Source organism: Nicotiana sylvestris, chromosome 9 (assembly GCF_000393655.2).
Source record: "Nicotiana sylvestris chromosome 9, ASM39365v2, whole genome shotgun sequence".
NCBI classification, from domain to species: domain Eukaryota; kingdom Viridiplantae; phylum Streptophyta; class Magnoliopsida; order Solanales; family Solanaceae; genus Nicotiana; species Nicotiana sylvestris.
In genome coordinates this window covers 83,639,601-83,658,320 of record NC_091065.1, presented here as the reverse complement: position 1 = coordinate 83,658,320, position 18,720 = coordinate 83,639,601, and the positions used below count along the sequence as shown (strand labels likewise).

General features: G+C 39.7%; 1 protein-coding gene and 1 long non-coding RNA gene across 2 annotated transcripts; one reads left to right on the top strand and one right to left on the bottom strand.

Annotated features, from left to right (window-relative positions):
- Positions 1-2,635: 2,635 nt before the first annotated feature.
- LOC104215812 (uncharacterized) lies at positions 2,636-5,096 on the bottom strand. The gene is made up of 3 exons (XR_708314.2): positions 4,966-5,096; positions 3,056-4,823; positions 2,636-2,902 (listed from the first exon to the last, which is right to left on the bottom strand). It is a non-coding gene; the product is annotated as an uncharacterized lncRNA (long non-coding RNA).
- A 5,562-nt stretch (positions 5,097-10,658) lies between these two features.
- LOC138877856 (uncharacterized) lies at positions 10,659-11,855 on the top strand. Its single transcript, XM_070157501.1, has 2 exons — positions 10,659-10,808; positions 10,923-11,855. Exons 1-2 carry the CDS (start codon positions 10,659-10,661, stop codon positions 11,853-11,855), a joined length of 1,083 nt encoding a protein of 360 aa, XP_070013602.1.
- Positions 11,856-18,720: the final 6,865 nt, after the last annotated feature.

The window sequence follows — 18,720 nt, the reverse complement described above, 5'->3', positions numbered from 1 at the left end:
CAGATAAATCAATTAGTCATTTTAAACCAAGAACGCAACATGATTGTTAGCTAGCCTATGACCCTGGAATATCTTGTCCTACTGATTGTTATCCGACATTGCTTAAGTGTTGTGGTTGAATTCTAGTTATTTCATTGCTTGATAGTCCTTAGTAAATTAGTCAGTTACACTTTTTGTGAAAAATCTCTTGAATCAATAAGTTAATTGAGTTTGAATCAGTCAAAAGTTAATCATAAGTCTCAATGGAAAAGATACTCTACTCACTACTTTATTACTTGACGACTACATATACTTGCGTGAGTGTGTTTGGTCGCTACAAATTTTTGGCTTCAAAGTTTTTCTTACCGAATAAAATTGTCTTCAAGGACTATTCTTTGAAGTTGTTGCTATGGTGTTTCCCAAAAAAATATTCTTCCACTTATAAAATACTCACAAATCCTTTAAAAAAAGAAACTATAATTATCCTACTCTGAGCTGCCATTGGTTTTTGGAGGAAAGGAACAATATCTTGATCAAGTTTGTGTTCTGCACTGTCACCTTTTATCTTTAGTCCATTAGAGATCAATCTGGTCAACAATGCAATTGAAGATATTGGATAAGGAAGGAGGCATTATTTTTACTCCTATTGAAGAAAAATTAGGTAATGTGTGAGGTGGGACAATCGTTTTGGATTTTTAAACTTTTTGACGTGTCAATCGATCATTAGAAACATGTCTTTTTCGTCTCACGTCATGCTACTTCATTTAACAAATTAATCAATGTTGTTTCAGGTGTCAATTATCCCGACCAAGATGAAAATGTTTTCTAATCTACTCTATGAAAAATATGGTATTACCAAGTTGAATATTCAAACATAACTTCGAAATTGATTGAAGACCGGACATTAACTCACTGAACATCTTAATTCTTAGTGGGTAACAGTGTATAAAGGACATTTGTGAAGGAAGAGAATGGATAAACACAACGCATGAAGAAAAAAAATCCAATTAATACAGCATATGAATCTGCTAATGAAGGTTACAGATTCGGTCAAGAGGAAGAAATTTATAACATCATAGCCGCTCATGATTATTTTGACCGATTGATCTTCCAATATGCTAGTTTCAACCTCTTAAAATGAACTAAATTAGCATACGAAAATTCTACAATAGAATTGTTTAAACATGTTTATACAAAGTAGATTGCTTTTTGTATAAAATCTAAAATATTTACCCCGATATTGTCCTAGACAAGAGGTCCACTTCCATTACGGATTCTTTACTAGTTGCTGGAGCGAAGTCAATCAAAATTCGATGTTTTTGTGTTCCAAGACGTCAGGTTATCATTGAAGAAAAATTGTAATAATGCATGGATGCATAAATATTATTATACCACTCCTACTAAACAAACCAATATATAGTAGCTGAAAGAAGCGAGCAGCACATTGTATAAATTGGACAGAGCTTAAATAAGCAAGCTCTTATCGGTAAAAGTCATTTTCCATTAGCCTAGCTAGCTAACATTTTTCAGCTAGTTGCTAAATTAGTTGTCAGCCTACCCTCCTCTCACTTTGGAAAGACTTTTAGTATTTTCTTATGATGATTTGATCCAGAGAGTACACACATCGCTGTACAAGATTTAAAGGCAATGCCATTACCCATCTTTGTTCTTCCCCTTTTTAAGAGTGTACTATTGGTTTAGATGTTAACGGCCATAAAACTTGTCACTGTGTTATATAGGGGAAACGTCTAACATGAGACGAAGCAGGCAATAAGTTGAGTTATGAACAAAACTAGTCAAGAACTTCCTGCTAAGAGTTCTCTATTGCAATATTTGTTGGCCATGCTGCAGACCACGGACAGAAACATCAAAATATGTCTGAACCTATTGACTTTGCAGCTTTCAACAGCGCTCGTGTTCAACATAATACCTTAATCTCCTTACACTTGAAAATTATTCTTCATGGATTCTTACCAGGTGTGTCACTCTTAACCCAGAAAAATGCAAGCCACTGTTTGTAACCCAACTCAATTTGACCCCATTAAAATTAGAAAAGTAGAATCGTTACCCTTTCATTTACCCAATCTGTTTTTCTCACCCCTAACACTCCTAACTTTTTTCTATTATGGTATTTCGAGTGAATAGAACTTGGAAGCCTCACAACAGATAAATGATTAGTTGTGGGTTGGCAAAGGGTACTTCAAACAGCAATCATACAGACAAATCATTAGTTGAAGTGTTAAATGATGTACTTTACTATGTTGTATGTGTTTTTGATAAATGGAACGTGTATTCAAATATACTGGTATGCCAGCAATAAAGATCCACTACAGCCATTCAATGAGGTATGAGGTGCTCATGCCACAGCTTAGCACCAGCTAGTAAACTTTGAAAATATGGTATATTGCAATCTAACAGGCTGTTATGACTTATGAATTGCTTTCTGTTCTTTCCCAAAATCAAATAAAACATTTTTCAAGGGGTTCAATTAAGAAAAAAAACTTTGAGATATGCTCCTTAAAACCATAATATTGATCCTTGAAAACTCCCACGAGGCATAATCTGGGAATGCAAATAACTGAAGCAACTATCACTATCTATATCACAATGCTAACCTTAAAACCATAATATTGATCCTTCATACAAATGCAAGACCTTAAAACCATAATATTGATCCTTCATACAAATGCAAAAGTACCTTGGTACAAAGGCAAAAGTAGACTTAACAACCCCAAGATCAAAACATAACATAACGAGATAATCATGGCATAGTATCAGTTTTGCAAGTAACAAGAAAAAACACCTAATACAGATATTAAACTTTCACCAATTACACGATGATGAAATGCGATATAGTGCTACCAACTAGAAAAACTTGGAGAACAGCCTCTTCAACAATCTTCGTCTAACTCTGAACAAGGCCCTGTACACCCAAAAACAAAACCAAACAGAATTTAAAGTAACTTTTTTTTTTCTGATAGGTTGATAAGCAAACAGAATTTATAAGTAACATGCACAGCAAGTGTTAGATACAGAACTAAATAATAGTTTAAAAAGAAAAGGAGGAGTGGCTCACCTAGTCAACAGCCAGGTATGATCAACAATCTCCAGAGGCAGAAAGGAACTTTTAGCAGAGAAACAAGTGGAACAACCACAGAGGAGACCCTAATTAGACTTCACAAGAGGAAAGCTCAATAGGCCACTTACCCAAGAGCAGGAGAAGAAAAGGATATAACTAACTTTTACGTCCCACTTACCAATTTTCATTCCAAAAAACAGAAAATGGTGAAGGGGAAAACACAACTTAGAGAGGGGAAAGTATGAGTTAGATCCTATTCAAGGTTAAGGAAAACAAATGACAAGGAACACAGATGAAACGAACGCTGACAAGCCAATTCAGGCATCATGAATTTGTAAGGAGCAAGAGATACCTAATACTCTATACAGGAGAAGTTTCTGCTATTGAATTGCAAAGTAATAGAGGGAAGGATCCTAAATTCAAGACAGAGGGCCAAGAATTTAGTCAGTATATAAAACAAAAGTCTGAAAGAAAGCTGTCCACCTAATCTGATCAGAGCTCTAGTATATGTACATCAGTTTGACAAAGTCAAAAGCTAACTGATTATGAAGAAACAACAAGGAATGAACAAACTACTAAGAAGAGTATAATCAAGAACAAGAATCTGATATCACAGGTAATGTGATCAACCAGAGCACTAAAGATAATTGAGCAACCAGTTCTGAAGGCTCAGCAAAGAACTGCCAAATATAACAAATACCGCAATACCAAGATTCGTCTGCCCAATGACCTCTACACGAACACGCCTCCATGTTGTTGCACCACTACTGAAGCTAACCCGCTCTGCTTATAAGACTAATCAACTTTGAATCTACCAGGAAATGTTGATCAACCTGCCATTGTTCATCTCATACAACCTAAACCACCAAAAGACTATAACAACTATTGTAGCCCATCCACCATTGAACCAAAGCTGCTTTCCAGTTCCACCACAACAAAAGCTAATTAACTAATACCATGTCAAGATAAAGACTGATTTATTATTCACCTATATACAATCTACTTAAAAACCAACTTGCAAACTAGATAACTGCCTTATTTATAAATTCTTCACTAACCCCTCATCACATTCATCAATCTATATTTCAAGATTGAGAATGCGACGAAGAGTCTGCGTCGCGGAGTCAGTAGTATCAAACAAAACGCCAGGAGACAGGCTGCGATCCCTGGTCGGGGATGCAGGTGCAGATTTAGCCAAGGGAGGCAAATCAATATCAGAGGGTGAAACAGGCAACTCAAGGGAAACAGTCCTTTTAGGCTTGAGAGAAAATTTGGGCATAGGCAAAGAACTAGGTGGAGGTGAGTTTGAATAAGCTGGTCCAGCCCAAAGTTCAGAATAAGCAAATTCATCATTCAAAGACTCCCCTTTTCTAGATTCAGCACCTACTTTAATGTTAATTGGTACTGTAATTGCACTACTTGGGGTTGATTTTTTTGGAGTGGAGTAGGATCTTAATGGGGTAGGAAGTATACCGGCACCTGAATCAAAAGTCCGGCAATTAATCTCCTTAAAACCAACAGAAGGAGGTGAGCCAAAATGCCCAAATCGAGCATGGGATTGACCCCTAGTTCTATCATAGTACTGATTCTTATGCTGAGAAACAATAACAAGTGTCTCCATTTCTGAATTAAACAACCGATTCAACCTCACTGCTTTATCCCAAAAACCTGAAGATCTAGTAAAACAGTGTCAATGCTTACTCGCACATATACTTGTACGTATACCTATCAACGACCACCACTTCACTCTTCAGTTTCTTCAGATCTATCAGCAGGAACAAAAACAAAATTCAGAAAATTCAAAATAATCACAAGAAAAATGACTAACCCAAAAGCTAAAAAGAAAAACCCATTAGAAAAAAGCTGATACGAATTCAGTTAATAAGAAAATACGAAACGAGATTTACCTAATTTGTGTGAAATTTATCTTAAGCCCTAATCTAGATCTATATTTACTCAAGATATTTGGTCAGTACTAGTATTTGGTATGGGAGCTTGTGCTCTTTGCCTCTCCGTATATCACAACATTGGAAGTTCAGCCACTGAGCTTTTTGATACGTTAGTAGAATCTCCGGATTCGAAATGTCCATTAGTCGTATTTTAAATTTCAGCACAGGTCCGACGCAACTATTACAAAATTAGCCTCCTAGGTGAGTTGAATAACAAGATGCCACTACCCTTATATTTATTCCAATTTTTCGACTATAAAATACGGCATGGAGCTGGAATGGCATGATATGAAACTATCGATTTAACACAGTTACTCACAAAAATAAATTATTTATCTTTATTTATTCATTTATTTTTTAATTCATAAATTAATTATATTTTCTATCCATAATAATTTTTGTGGGAATTTTTTTCTTTATTCTCCAATTCTTTTTTATTTCTATATTTCTTTTCTTCTTCTTTTTCTTTTTTTTTTCTTTTCTCCTTTTCCTTTTTCTCTTTTTCTTCTTATTTTTTTTCTTTTTTTCTTTTCTAATTTCATTTAACTTCTTTTTTTTTATTCTTTCTCTCTTCATAATCTAATTTCATTTACCGTTTTTATTATTTTTTATTTATTTTTTTATACAATAAGAAAAAATAATTGATATAGTAAACATTTGTTTACCTTTTTTAATATAACTAGTACAATATACCTTTTATTTTTGTTATTTCTCATTTTTTAAATTCAATTATTAAACTGAAATAATATTAGTTGTCACTTGATCTAATTCATTGAATATCATATTGATTGCTGCTGAGCACCATAAATTACAAATAATCAGATTCTAAGAATCAACACGTGATTGACATGCAAACCTTGATCTCATTCCCTATAAATATCAGTACACACTTTACCATTAGTAGTAATACAATAAGTTATAGAGCAAGAAAACATAATCTACGGTAACCAAATCTCCATATATACTAGTTAGAACAAAAATGACAATAAAATATTGAAAAATGCAACAAAAGTATAAGTAGCAAAAAAGATTTCTATTACCATGTGATACCAATATGGTATATATGTATACCAACAGAGCATATGATTTCTCTAGAATATTGCTACAACTATCTGCGACTATACTACTGTAACAAAACATTAAAGGACGCAATAAAAGTATGAGAAAATTATATGCTCGTATTGCAAGCTAAATATTCGCAAAACAACTTGCTCATTTCGTATACTAAAAGGGTATATAGTTGTATGGGGTCATTCCAACAATTGCCTATAACTATAAAAACTATTATACACATAATTTATGTCCATCGGCACACAAAAATTCCAACATTGCAACTCATGTTAATATAAATATTTTCATAATAGAATTCACTTAAAATGCAGCTAAAACAACCAAAACAATATTCAACTACCATATGATACCAATATGGCATATAACTATACCAACATGGTATACAATTTTACTAGTTAATTCCCGGCAACTATATGACTATACTACTATTACATAACACACATGCATAAAGAGAAAAATAAAAAAATAGTGTACCACATATTAATATAATAAGGTATTTCAAGATATTGTATTATATTACTATTATTAAAAGAAAATCAAATATTGTACCAATTAAATGCAGTTAATACAACCAAAAGATGATTCAACTAGCATATGATACCAATATAGTATATAGTTATACTAATAGGGTATATAGTTGGAATGAATTGTATACCAAAATGGTATATTTGTATACTGTTTGGGTATACAATACAAATTCGTCTTCTTCTCTGGTTCAACTATATTCCAACCCAAATTTTTAAAATCTACTACAAAATCTCCACCAAATTGACTAAAACTTTAGCTACAACCTCCAATCAACTTTCCAAACAAACCCATACAGGATTGGATCAAAATAATTAAAAATTCAAACAAACCAAGTTATAAGTTTCAAGCTTCAAGATCCTTCAATGGTGGATTTAATTTTTTGTACAATAAATCTCCAAAAACTAGCATCAAAGGTACAATCTACATATCAAAGAACAATAACTAACGAATTTCAACAGTAAAACACTATAAAAAATCAGATCTGACATTTTGAACTCATTCATATGAAGTTTCAAAAATTGATATGTTCTTCCTATGATCTAGTTTTTGAATTATGCCCTGTATTTTAGTGTTGAAAACTTGTTTGCAGTGCTAAAATCACGAAGGCTTGAAGTTATTTCAATTTTCAGTGCGAACGGATGAGAGAATAGGGCAAACCAATGCCTCAGTTCTTGGATGCATAAAGTATCGCTGGAATTAGCGGGTAAATAGTTTGAGCCGCATGGGTAGGAGTAGTAAATAGTTTGGTCCTGAGCATTAAAGGATAAATAGTTTGGAATTAATGGGTATAAAGTGAGATTTTCTCAAGAAACTAAGGGTGTCTAAAGGGCCGGGTCAGTCCGCTTCCTGACCGGCCCAGACCGGTTGAAACCAGAACTGGCTTGGATCGGTACAAAGGGGGCCGAGTGGGCTGGGTTAATAGGGCAAGGGGTTGGTCCGTTTAACTTGGGGCAACCGGTTAACCGGCCCGGTCAAACTCTATCAACGGGATTTATTGTAGAACCGGTTAATTGGCCCAGATCGGCCCAAATCGGTGCAATTAAGTATTTGGCTCTCATTTTTTTGGAATTTCATTTATCGTATTATTTAATATTTGAAGTTTGAAGTTTGAACAATTGACGTTTCTTCGTGGTAACTATGGAGTTGCGAAATCATCAAGTGTTCAATTTATTGCCGAATTCGGTGCACTCCCTTGTCACGATCCAATATAGGATCGTGACTGGCGCTTAGGAGCAAGTGCCCCCAAGTAAGCCTCATCGGTATTTTACAAAAAATCGGCCAGAGATTCCCCTATTTTTGGATCATGCCAAAAAAATTCCTGTCTCAAATTGTGATGACCCAAAATGTCATCTTTAAATTAAATAATCATCTCGGTATTTTAAAACCTCGAAAAAAAAGTGCTATCAATAATTCATCGGCTTGTGTGCTGATAGGAGGTGAATTTAACTATAATTAGGCCCTAAATAATCACCTTCTTGTATAGTTTGGATGATAAAAGTGATAACAAAATGCTCTTATTAGTGTTGTTCATGCTTTGCAGGTTATATATGACCAGAGAAGGCTATGGAGTACTTTTGGGATCAAATATGGAGAAAAAGAGGCTGATCGTAAAATTCCGTCAAGTAAACCACGCGAAACAGATCAAGTCAGAACTAAAAGAGTATTGTCGTGGTTCCACCGCGACCGCGGCAGAACCGCGGTAGAAGAGGGCTGCAGACAAAGTGAGAATCAGAGAGCAAGTTTGGCCGCGGTTTGACCGCGACCGCGGCAGAATCGCGGCGGAGGCAGACAACTTCAGGGACTAAAGTGCAAAACACGGGATTTTTAGCCCAAAACCCTATTTTAAACACTAGACTTCGCCCAAGAGAGGCATGTATTATTTTGGAGAGTTTTTTTGGCAAGAAGAGAAGTGTGAGAGAGCACCCAAAATATCTTGGTTTCTTCTTCTCTTTATTTTTCTCGCAAGTTTTATGATGAATATTGTTTTAGTTTATTTACCCATAGTTATGAGTAGCTAAATACTTTGTCTATGGTTTTGATGGAACCTATTTGGGGATGAACTTCTTGTTTATGTTAATACAAATTGCTAGTCTCAATCTTTATTTGTTCAACTCTGTGTATGTTATAGTTAATTGACAGGATCCTCAATTAGCTGTGCCTATTTAGTGTGCATAACTCGGGAGAGAGTGCATATTTAGGTTATTGTTGAACAACACCACTCCCAAAGTATAAGAGGGACCTATAACTGCGGGTGTAAAGGCGGGATTAGGGATAACGAAGCCTTGAGTGTAATCTAAAGTGAACCGTGTTAATTAGAGCTAGCTAATGTACCTCGGAAGAGTGCATTGAGTATATTACTGTAATTTCTCGGGAGAGAATTACGGTAAGATGAGCGTTCATGGTTGATAGAGAGGTGTTGGTCAATTTGTATGAAGCATAAATAGAAGGGATTCCATCAATAGGAGAAGTCATTACCTTAGCGTCTTCTCATTATTGTTTACAACCTTAGCATCCTTAGTTTAAAGCTGTTTATTTACGTGCAATTTTAGTTATTGAAGACACCATCAACTGTGATTCAAATGTTTGGGGAAATTGGTTCTCAAGAGTTTAGTAGTTCTAAAGATAGTGATTGATAGGTTAATTCTCTGTGGATTCGACTCTGGGCAGAATACTCAGGTTATATTTGCAACGTCCGCATTGTCCTTTTTATAAGGCATAGTTGGGCGTGATCAAATTTTGGCACCGTTGTCGGGCACTTAACGGAAGTATCAATTACCATTGATAGAAATACAAAAATTCTTAGTATAGTCAGTCTTCTCTACACCAAGTTTTAATTGAAAATTTTGACGGTTGTTGACGTGGTTGCACAGGTGTATGCCTAGAAACTCTACGAGGACTGGAGAATTACTTGAAGGACTCTCAAACCCCGAGAAAACATTCCGTATATTGAACTGTGCCAACAAAATACTTCAACAACCTCATCAAACACACAACCTCGAAATTGACATGGGTGACGTAGACAACGTCAACAGAAACGTCAGAGATAGGGCACCTCCTGTGCCTGAGGCTGCACTATATGACTGGGCACAACCCACAGCTGACAATCTGGCCACTGCCATTGTTGTACCCGCAATACAAGCTGAATCATTCCAGATCACGAACAACATGTTGCACTTGCTGCAAAACAAGGGACTATTTTCTGGGACACCAGCCGAAGATCCTCAGCAGCACTTGAAGAACTTCCTGTCGATTTGCAAAACTCAAAGGCAACCCAACGTAACTCCAGAAGCAATCAGGCTGTTATTATTTCCATTCTCGGTGACAGGAGCTGCTCAGGTCTGGCTAAACTCACTCCCCATAAACTCTATAGAAACTTGGGATGAGTTAGTCAAGCAATTTCACATCAAGTTCCACCCGCCCAACAAAACAGCTCAACAAATTGATGAGATCGTGAGCTTTAAACAGAAACCAATGGAGACACTGCATGAGACATGGAGCCGGTTTAAAGGAATGTTGGTTATATGTCCACACCATGGTATTCCATATCAGATGTTGGGACAACGATTTTACATGGGACTGACAGATAGCATGAAGAACATTGTAGATGCCTCAGCTGGTGGGGCATTTTTGAGCAAAACTTGGAGAGAAGGTCAGAGTCTGCTTGACAAAATGGCTCAGAATTCGGGGTGGATGACGAGGAATGCACCTATCACTCCAGTGGTACACTCAGTGCCTTTTGACCCATCAAATTCCATGGCTGAAAATGTGGCGACCCTTTTAACACAGATGAGCATACTCACCAAAAAGGTGGAGAATCGGGGCAGAAACAGCAAGTGCACATTGTAGATACTACCAATGGGGGCTTGTGCACATCTTGCATTAGTCAGCCAATTGGTAATCCGTGGAATGCTGAACATGATCATCATTATCAGCACCCTGAGGACATGAACTATGTAGCAAACTATGGAGGCTAGAGACAGAGCAATCAAAACTGGGGTCAGCAAACTCAGCAGCCATACAGACCACCTCAGCCACAGTACAACGCTGGAAACATGGGAGGTATGAGACCTCCCAACAATATGGCACCTTATCCAAGACCACATGGGTACAACAATCAGCAGCAAGGGTATCTCCCACCTCAGCAACAGCATGGTGGAAGGCAAGAAGATGGGTTCACAAGACTTGAAGCAATGATGCAGCAGGTTATTGGGTCCAATGCAAAAATAAATGAAATAGTAGATGCACATGACGTAGCAATCAAAAATATTGAAGTGCAATTGGGCCAAATTTCAATGTCTCTGAACAATCGTCCTCAGGGGACATTACCTGCAGACACCCAGATTAATCCAAAAGATCAGGGCCCAAAGCAGCTGATGGCGGTGAGTCTCCGTAATGGTAGGGATCTAGATGTAGAACAAAAGAGAGCTCGAGAAAATATACAGGCTGAGACATTCATTCCAGTGCCTATTGAGCTGGATGAGTCTACGATACTGACAGAAGTGACAGTCCAACCTGCTCAGGAAGAAAAGAACATTCAGCAGGAGACTGAGAAAGTAGCTAAGCCAGTTGAAGAGCCAGTAGTTGAAATAGAATCTGATAAAGAGAAGTCCCAAGTGATTGGGAAGAAGAGACCTCTTGCACCCTTTCCACAAAGGCTGGCCAAGCATCAAAAGGAGGAGCAGTATAAAAAGTTCTTTGAAATGCTCAAACAAATCCAGGTAAATATTCCACTGATTGAAGCTTTAAATGAGATGCCTGGGTACGCAAAAATGATGAAGGACTTGATGTCCCGGAAATTTTATTTTCAAGACTTGGCTACGGTTACACTTACTCAGACCTGTAGTGCAGTGGTGACGAGACCTATTGCTGAAAAGCTGTCTAACCCAGGTAGCTTTACAATTCCATGCACTATTGGGAATTTCGCCTTTGCTAAGGCACTCTGTGATTTAGGGGCCAGCATTAATCTCATGCCCCTGGCTATCTATAAGAGGTTGGGCATTGGGAGAGCTAGACCCACCTCCATGTTGCTGCAGCTGGCTGACAGGACTGTGAAGCGTCTATTCGGTATCCTTGATGATGTGCTGATTCAGGTGGGGAAATTTGTGTTCCCTGCAGATTTTGTGATCTTGGATTGCAAAGTGGATGAAGATATTCCTATAATCTTAGGAAGACCATTCTTGGCCACGAGGAGAGCTCTGATTGACTGTGAGACTGGGGAGCTCAAAATGAGACTTAATGATGAGGAATAACGTTCAATGTGCAGAAGTCTATGAGGCGACCAAGCGAGTTCGTCAATTGCTCTCTTATTGATGTCGTGGATGTTATTATAGAGTCTGATGATGAGGTGTTGACAAGTGAGGACCCCCTTGTTGCATGTTTGATGAACTTAGATGAAGTGAATGGTGAGGATATGGCGAAATGGGTGTTGGCATTGGAAGGTAGAGGGTTCTGGGAGAGAAATCTAGAGTTTGAGCCCTTGCACTTAGAAAAGAGAGAAACCCCTCCAGCCAAGCCATCCATTGAAGAACCACCAAAGGTGGAGTTAAAGCCATTACCAGCCCACCTCAGGTATGAATTCCTGGGACCTGACTCCACATTACCTATTATTATCTCATCTAGTTTGTTAGACGTGCATGGTCAAAAACTTTTACAGGTACTAAAGGAGTACAAAACTGCCATAGGGTGGACCATGACAGATATCAAGGGGATCAGCCCCGCCTACTGCATGCACAAGATTCTGCTGGAAGAGGGGCACAAACCTTCCAGGGAACATCAGAGGAGGCTAAACCCCAACATGAAGGAAGTGGTGAAGAAGGAGGTGATAAAGTGGTTGGATGCATGAATTATTTTCCCAATCTCTGACAGCAGCTGGGTGAGCCCAGTGCAATGTGTTCCTAAAAAGGGTGGCATGACAGTTGTGAGAAATGACAACAATGAATTGATCTCAACAAGACCCGTCACAGGCTGGAGAATTTGTATGGACTATCGAAAGTTGAATCTAGCCACCCGGAAAGACCACTTCCCACTTCCCTTCATTGATCAGATGTTGGACAGATTGGTAGGGAGGTCACACTTTTGTTTTCTGGATGGGTACTCAGGGTACAATCAGATCTCGCCCGTATGGCATTTATGCCTTTAGACGGATGCCCTTTGGCCTATGCAACGCACCTGCCACATTCCAACGGTGCATGATGGCCATATTCACTGACATGGTTGAGGACATAATGGAGGTGTTCATGGATGACTTCTCAGTGGTGGGGAATTCATTTGATGAGTGCCTGATAAATCTGACGCGTGTGCTAAAACGGTGTATCGAGACTAACTTGGTTCTGAACTGGGAGAAGTACCATTTCATGGTACAAGAAGGCATAGTCTTGGGGCACCGGGTGTCAAGTAAGGGAATAGAGGTAGATCGCGCGAAAGTTGATGTAATAGCAAAGCTGCCTCCACCAACTTCAGTCAAAACCATCAGAAGCTTCCTTGGACATGCCGGTTTTTACCGGAGGTTCATAAAAGACTTCTCCAAAATCGCCAATCCCCTCTGTAAGTTGTTAGAAAAAGATCACCCGTTTTTGTTTTCTGATGATTGCATGGCAGCATTTAAGGAGTTAAAAAAGAGACTGGTCACAGCACCCATCATTGTTGCCCCCAACTGGGAGAAACTGTTCAAACTAATGTGTGATGCCAGTGACTATGCATTGGGAGCAGTGCTGGGCCAACGGAAAGAAAAACTGATGCACCCAATCTACTATGCTAGTAGAACGCTGAGCGGAGCCCAGTTGAACTACACTGTGATTGAAAAGGAGATATTGGCTGTAGTGTTCTCGTTTGACAAGTTCCGATCCTACCTGATAGGGTCCAAGGTAATTGTATATACTGACCATGCAGCTCTCAGGTACTTAATAGAAAAGAAAGAATCTAAGTCGCGCCTGATTCGTTGGGTGTTACTATTGCAAGAGTTCGATCTTGAGATTCGTGACCGTAAGGGCACTGAGAATCAAGTCGCTGATCATCTTTCACGACTTGATTGAGCTGAAAATGTAGTTGAGGTTGAAGAAATACTGGAAACTTTTCCAGACGAGCAGCTGCTCGCCACCACTCATCAGGAAGCGCCATGGTATGCAGACTTTACTAATTACCTGGCCAGTCATATAGTTCCTCACGACCTTTCATCGGTCCAAAGGAAAAGATTTTTTCGTGAAAGCCGCCAGTATTACTGGGATGAACCTTATCTGTTTAGAATATGCCTTGATAATATGATCCAGAGATGCATCCCCGAGATAGAGTAATTTTCTGTTTTGCAGGCTTGTAATGCATCGGCGTATGGTGGACACTTTGGAGGGGTTAGGACAGCGGAAAAGGTGCTAGAGGCTGGATTCTTCTGGCCGACAGTGTTTAAAGATGCGCACCTATGGGTGAAGGGCTGCAATGAATGTCAGCGGATCGGGAACATTTCCCGACGCCACGAGATGCCAATGCACCCAATTCAAGAGGTAGAAATGTTTAACGTCTGGAGGATTGACTTCATGGGTCCCTTCGTCAGCTCTTATGGCAATAAGTACATTATTGTTGCTGTAGACTATGTGTCAAAATAGGTGAAAGCTGCGGCGTTACCCACCAATGATGCAAAAGTGGTGGTGGGATTTCTAAAGAAGAACATATTCACCCGCTTTGGGACACCACGAGCAATTATCAGTGATGGAGGCACTCATTTCTGCAACATGGCCTTTGAAAAGTTGCTTGCTAAGTACGATGTGCGCCACAAGGTGGCTACTCCTTACCAACCGCAGACTAGTGGACAAGTTGAAGTGTCCAACAGAGAAATCAAGAGTGTGTTAACCAAAACTATAAACGCCACAAGAACTGATTGGGCGAAGAAGCTAGATGATGCACTCTGGGCTTACAGAACTGCCTTCAAAACTCCAATTGGTATGTCACCATACAAGTTGGTGTTTGGGAAGGCCTGCCACCTGCCAGTGGAACTTGAACATAAAGCGTGGTGGGCATTGAAACAGCTGAACTTAGACATGGAAGCTGCGGGCACATCAAGAGTCACTGAATTGCATGAGCTCGATGAGTTCAGATATCTTGCTTTTGAGAGCACAAAATTGTATAAGGAGAGAATGAAGAGGCTGCATGACCAGAACATTGTTGAGAGAAATTTCGAACCTGGGGACATGGTACTGCTATACAACTCAAGACTATGTCTGTTCCCAGGTAAACTTAAGTCACGATAGTCTGGACCATTTCGAGTAGTTGATGTTTTCCCTTCAGGAGCTATTGAGATTGCCACAGAGAATGACTCTCGTACATTCAGAGTCAATGGTCAGAGATTGAAGCCATATGTGGGCATGAGCGAGAAAAAGGAAGTGTCTGAGCTGCACCTGACTGACCCACAAAGGTCGAACGAGCCTTAAATGTGCTCATCCTGCATTGTGCCGCGACATTAAATCAAGTGTTGCATGGGATGCAACCCACGAAATTGTTGTAAGTGTAACACATTATATAAAATAAAATAAAAAATTTAAATCAGACAACTGCCCAGACCGCGGTCAGAGACACTCTCTGAACTTCGTCTACCGCGCTTCTACCGCGACCGCTGTCAAACCACGATGGGAACCCCTCTCTGAACTACGCGACCGCGGTTCTACCGCGACCGCGGCAGACCCCGTCGGCCCAGGTATGCAAAAAAAATATTTTATTTTTTATTCACCCCCCCCCCCTTTTGTCTAATTCACCTAATCCTTCACCCACCCCAAAACAATTATTTCCCCTCCACATTCACAATCAAAAACGACCCCTCCCAAAAAAAAACCAAATACTCTCTTCTCTTTCTCTCTCAAAATTCCTCCACACCCCCTCTTACCACCACCCACCCCTTCCAACCTTCATCAAGTAAGTGTTCTCTTCTTTTTTATTCTATTTCCTCTTCTAATTAGTGTAATCTAGTCTAAACTTGCTTAGTTAAATCCTTAGTGGGAATAGTGTAGATTTTCTTTCAACTTTTGTTTCTTCTCTATTTTTATTGTTGTATTTGCTTCTTGTAGATTTGTTTGGTGCTAAAATGGTTGGGTTTTTCTTATACTTTGATTGTGGGGGTTGTTTAGATGATTTGGAGGCCTAGAAATAATTTTTGCGGTGTAGTTTGGTGGAGGGCCCTTTTTGGCCGAAAATTTGGGGCTGGAGGTGCTATTTTGTGTCTATCCTAGGTTGTGGTGGTGTTGTATTTGGTGACGGGTGGTGTTATATTTAACGTGAATCACTTGAGGGAGTAAGTGTGGGGTGTTGTATGCCAGGATTTGTAAGAAAGTTGTGGGGCCATTGTGGGGTTGTAACTTGGAACACCTCATTAGTTGGAGGTTTGGCATAGTGTATGAATCAAATAAATGGGGGTTATTATTTGATGTCATCGGGTGGTGAAGTCTGAGTACCCATTCAGCTGGCCCTTGTAGGATGTCTTTGATGGTTCTCTTGTATTCTTTGCAGGTCATATGGCTCGTAAGAAGCAAAAGAGATCGGCAGGCACGTCCCAACAGCCTACATATGATGCCTCACGGTTTGACTCAGAATTGGCAAAGGACGACTTTCATTCCAAGGCTTCAAAGAGCTTCATCCTTAAAATTCTGATTGACAGGGCGGCCTCCGTGCAAAAAAGGAGGAGATGTATGAGGAAATCCGGCGGAGGGAAATGGAGTTCTTATTTGATGAACCTGAAACGGTGAACAAGATGCTTGTAAGGGAGTTCTACGCGAACTTCCCATCACATACGTTGCGGGAGGTGACTGTGCGGGGCAAATTGGTAGATGCCTCAGTTGACATTATTCAACAGGTGTTGCGGCTGCCCCGGTTTACTGGTGACGTCGACTATTACCAGGACGCACCAGGAGTCACTTGGGATATTATGACTGATGCACTATGCACAAGGGGGCAACCAATCTGGATACGTGACCACATCACCATGAACTCCAATTCATTCACCCATTTGGCTAAGTGTTGGCTCACTGTCATTTGCAGCCGGTTCTTGCCCTCCGGCAACACAACTGACGTGAACTTCCAAAGAGCCCTCTTGACGTGGTGCTTCGTCATAAAGAAATATTTTGATGCGGCAAGACTTATTAGTGATGAAATGATCATACGGTCCCCGCTGAGGTCAAAGGGATTATGCTTCCCCTCCCTGGTGGCTACATTGTGCCTACTGAAGAATGTCCCCACCCATCCTACTGATGGAGAGTTGCCCCCTAAAGCAGCTTTCAGAGCTTCCAGCATCAGAGTGGGTAGGAGTACCCGCACCACCATTCAGATCGAAGATGGGGAGGATGACCAGGTTCCCATGGCACCATCCAGGAGATCCTATGACAGTGCCGGACCCTCTCGGCGCCCCCATGCTGGGACAGGCTTATCCAGATCACAGTCCACCCAGCCTATGTTGCGTACTATGGAGGACGAGGTCGCGGATCTTCACACCTCAGTGGAGGGCCTACACACACGTATGGATGCCATGTCTCAGCGGCAAGCCAGGTCTGAGAGCCGGTTCATGTCCTAGTTCCGTGCTTTGGGAAGGGCGTGCCATGTGGACCCCAGAACCATCTCTGACTCTGATTGAGGCTCAGGGAAGTCTTCTTACCCTTCTGCTCGTTATTTTTTATATGACATAGGGACATGCCATAATTTTTAAGTGTGGGGTGGGAGACTTGCTCGGGTAATGTATTGTAGTGTATATAGACATGGTGTATGTTGTAGTAATTGATTGGTGTTGTGGTGTATAATTGACTGTACTCACAATAGAAGTAACTGAATTGGCCCAACGACGGACACTTGTCGATGGGTCTCTTGAGGGTCAAAGTCGGATTTAAAAAAAAATAAAAAAATGTAAAGGACTCTTCCTGAGGATGGACCACTTGGACAGTACTCTTGAGGGAAGTAGTCCATATAGTTTCTTTATTTTATTTTATTCTTTTTTTTAGGTAGTGTAGTAATGTTCTCTTGGTTTTTCTTTTGACCACGGTTCTTTTCCAAGGGCTTTTCTTGAACCGGGTTAGGTAGATTTTTCGTTTGTAGTTTTAGGACCAAAATGAGTGAAGGATAGAATGTAAACCTTGATGTACACGCCTGAGAATAACAAAAATGAACATGAGGGTGCGACGTCTAGGCTCGTTTGTAGACTCGTAAATCTATGCCTTAATTTTGCATATCCTGTCTTGCTTGAACGCTCGTATGAGTGTGTTGATAAACTGATTCGGAATGAGTTACATGCCAAGTGTGTGTGAGCTATTACTTGTATTCTATGCTTGCATGTGATACCTAGAACTTGCCATGTGTGTTTGCAAAGCGAAATAGAAGCTGTTTGGTTTTAGAGATGATTGAGGCATTTCTTTGTGTAGCCTGTATATTTGTGAATCCACCTGTATATATTGCCATAGTTAACCCCTTTGATCCTGAAGCCTGTTCTTTGATAACCCTATAATGACCAATATCCCTGTGTTTGAATAGTTTGACGGTTTGACCCTGTACCTCCTAGAAGCACTTGAATTGCTAAAAAACATACAAAAGTCAAAGTGTGGGGTGGTAAGGAAGTAAAAAAAAAACAGTTGCACCTAAAGAAAAGTGGGGGTCACCTGTGAACTGAAATGTGGAAGAATGAGCGGGTTGAGCATGGAAATTAAAATAAAAGAAAGTGTGTATTCAAAAGTGCTTAGGGAGGTTAGTCACTATATCCAAATATATCCTACCCGTCCCTTAGCCTACATTACAACCAAATAAAGACCTCTTGATCTTTGACTGAATAGCTCGATTAGTAGAGTACTACACTAGGGGCAAACTTATGGTGTGTCTGTGTGGCATGTGAATGTTCTTTGTTGATAGTAAGTGAATTCTGCCTATCTTTGGTTCTTTGTTGCTTGAATTTTATGTGCGTGGAACTTCTCTCAAAATTATGATGTGAGGGCATGTGACTCAGGAAGAAGAAAAGTGAGTTTTCACCTCTATTAGAGTAACTAGAGTGAGCATGAGTGTGTCATGGTGTTAGAGTCTTCATCTGAGGTGTGACGGTTGCACTACTTAGATTGTTCCTTCATAATAGCGGGTGTGGCATAAAAAAAATTGGGTAATGCATCG

What these genes read in the sequence shown, in the direction of transcription:
- LOC138877856 (XM_070157501.1), top strand. Translation starts at nt 10,659, where the DNA reads ATGGGAGGTATGAGACCTCCCAACAATATGGCACCTTATCCAAGACCA. An exon ending in TTGAAGCAATGATGCAGCAG is followed by an intron (nt 10,809 to 10,922) that starts GTTATTGGGTCC and finishes AATCGTCCTCAG; the next exon opens with GGGACATTACCTGCAGACAC.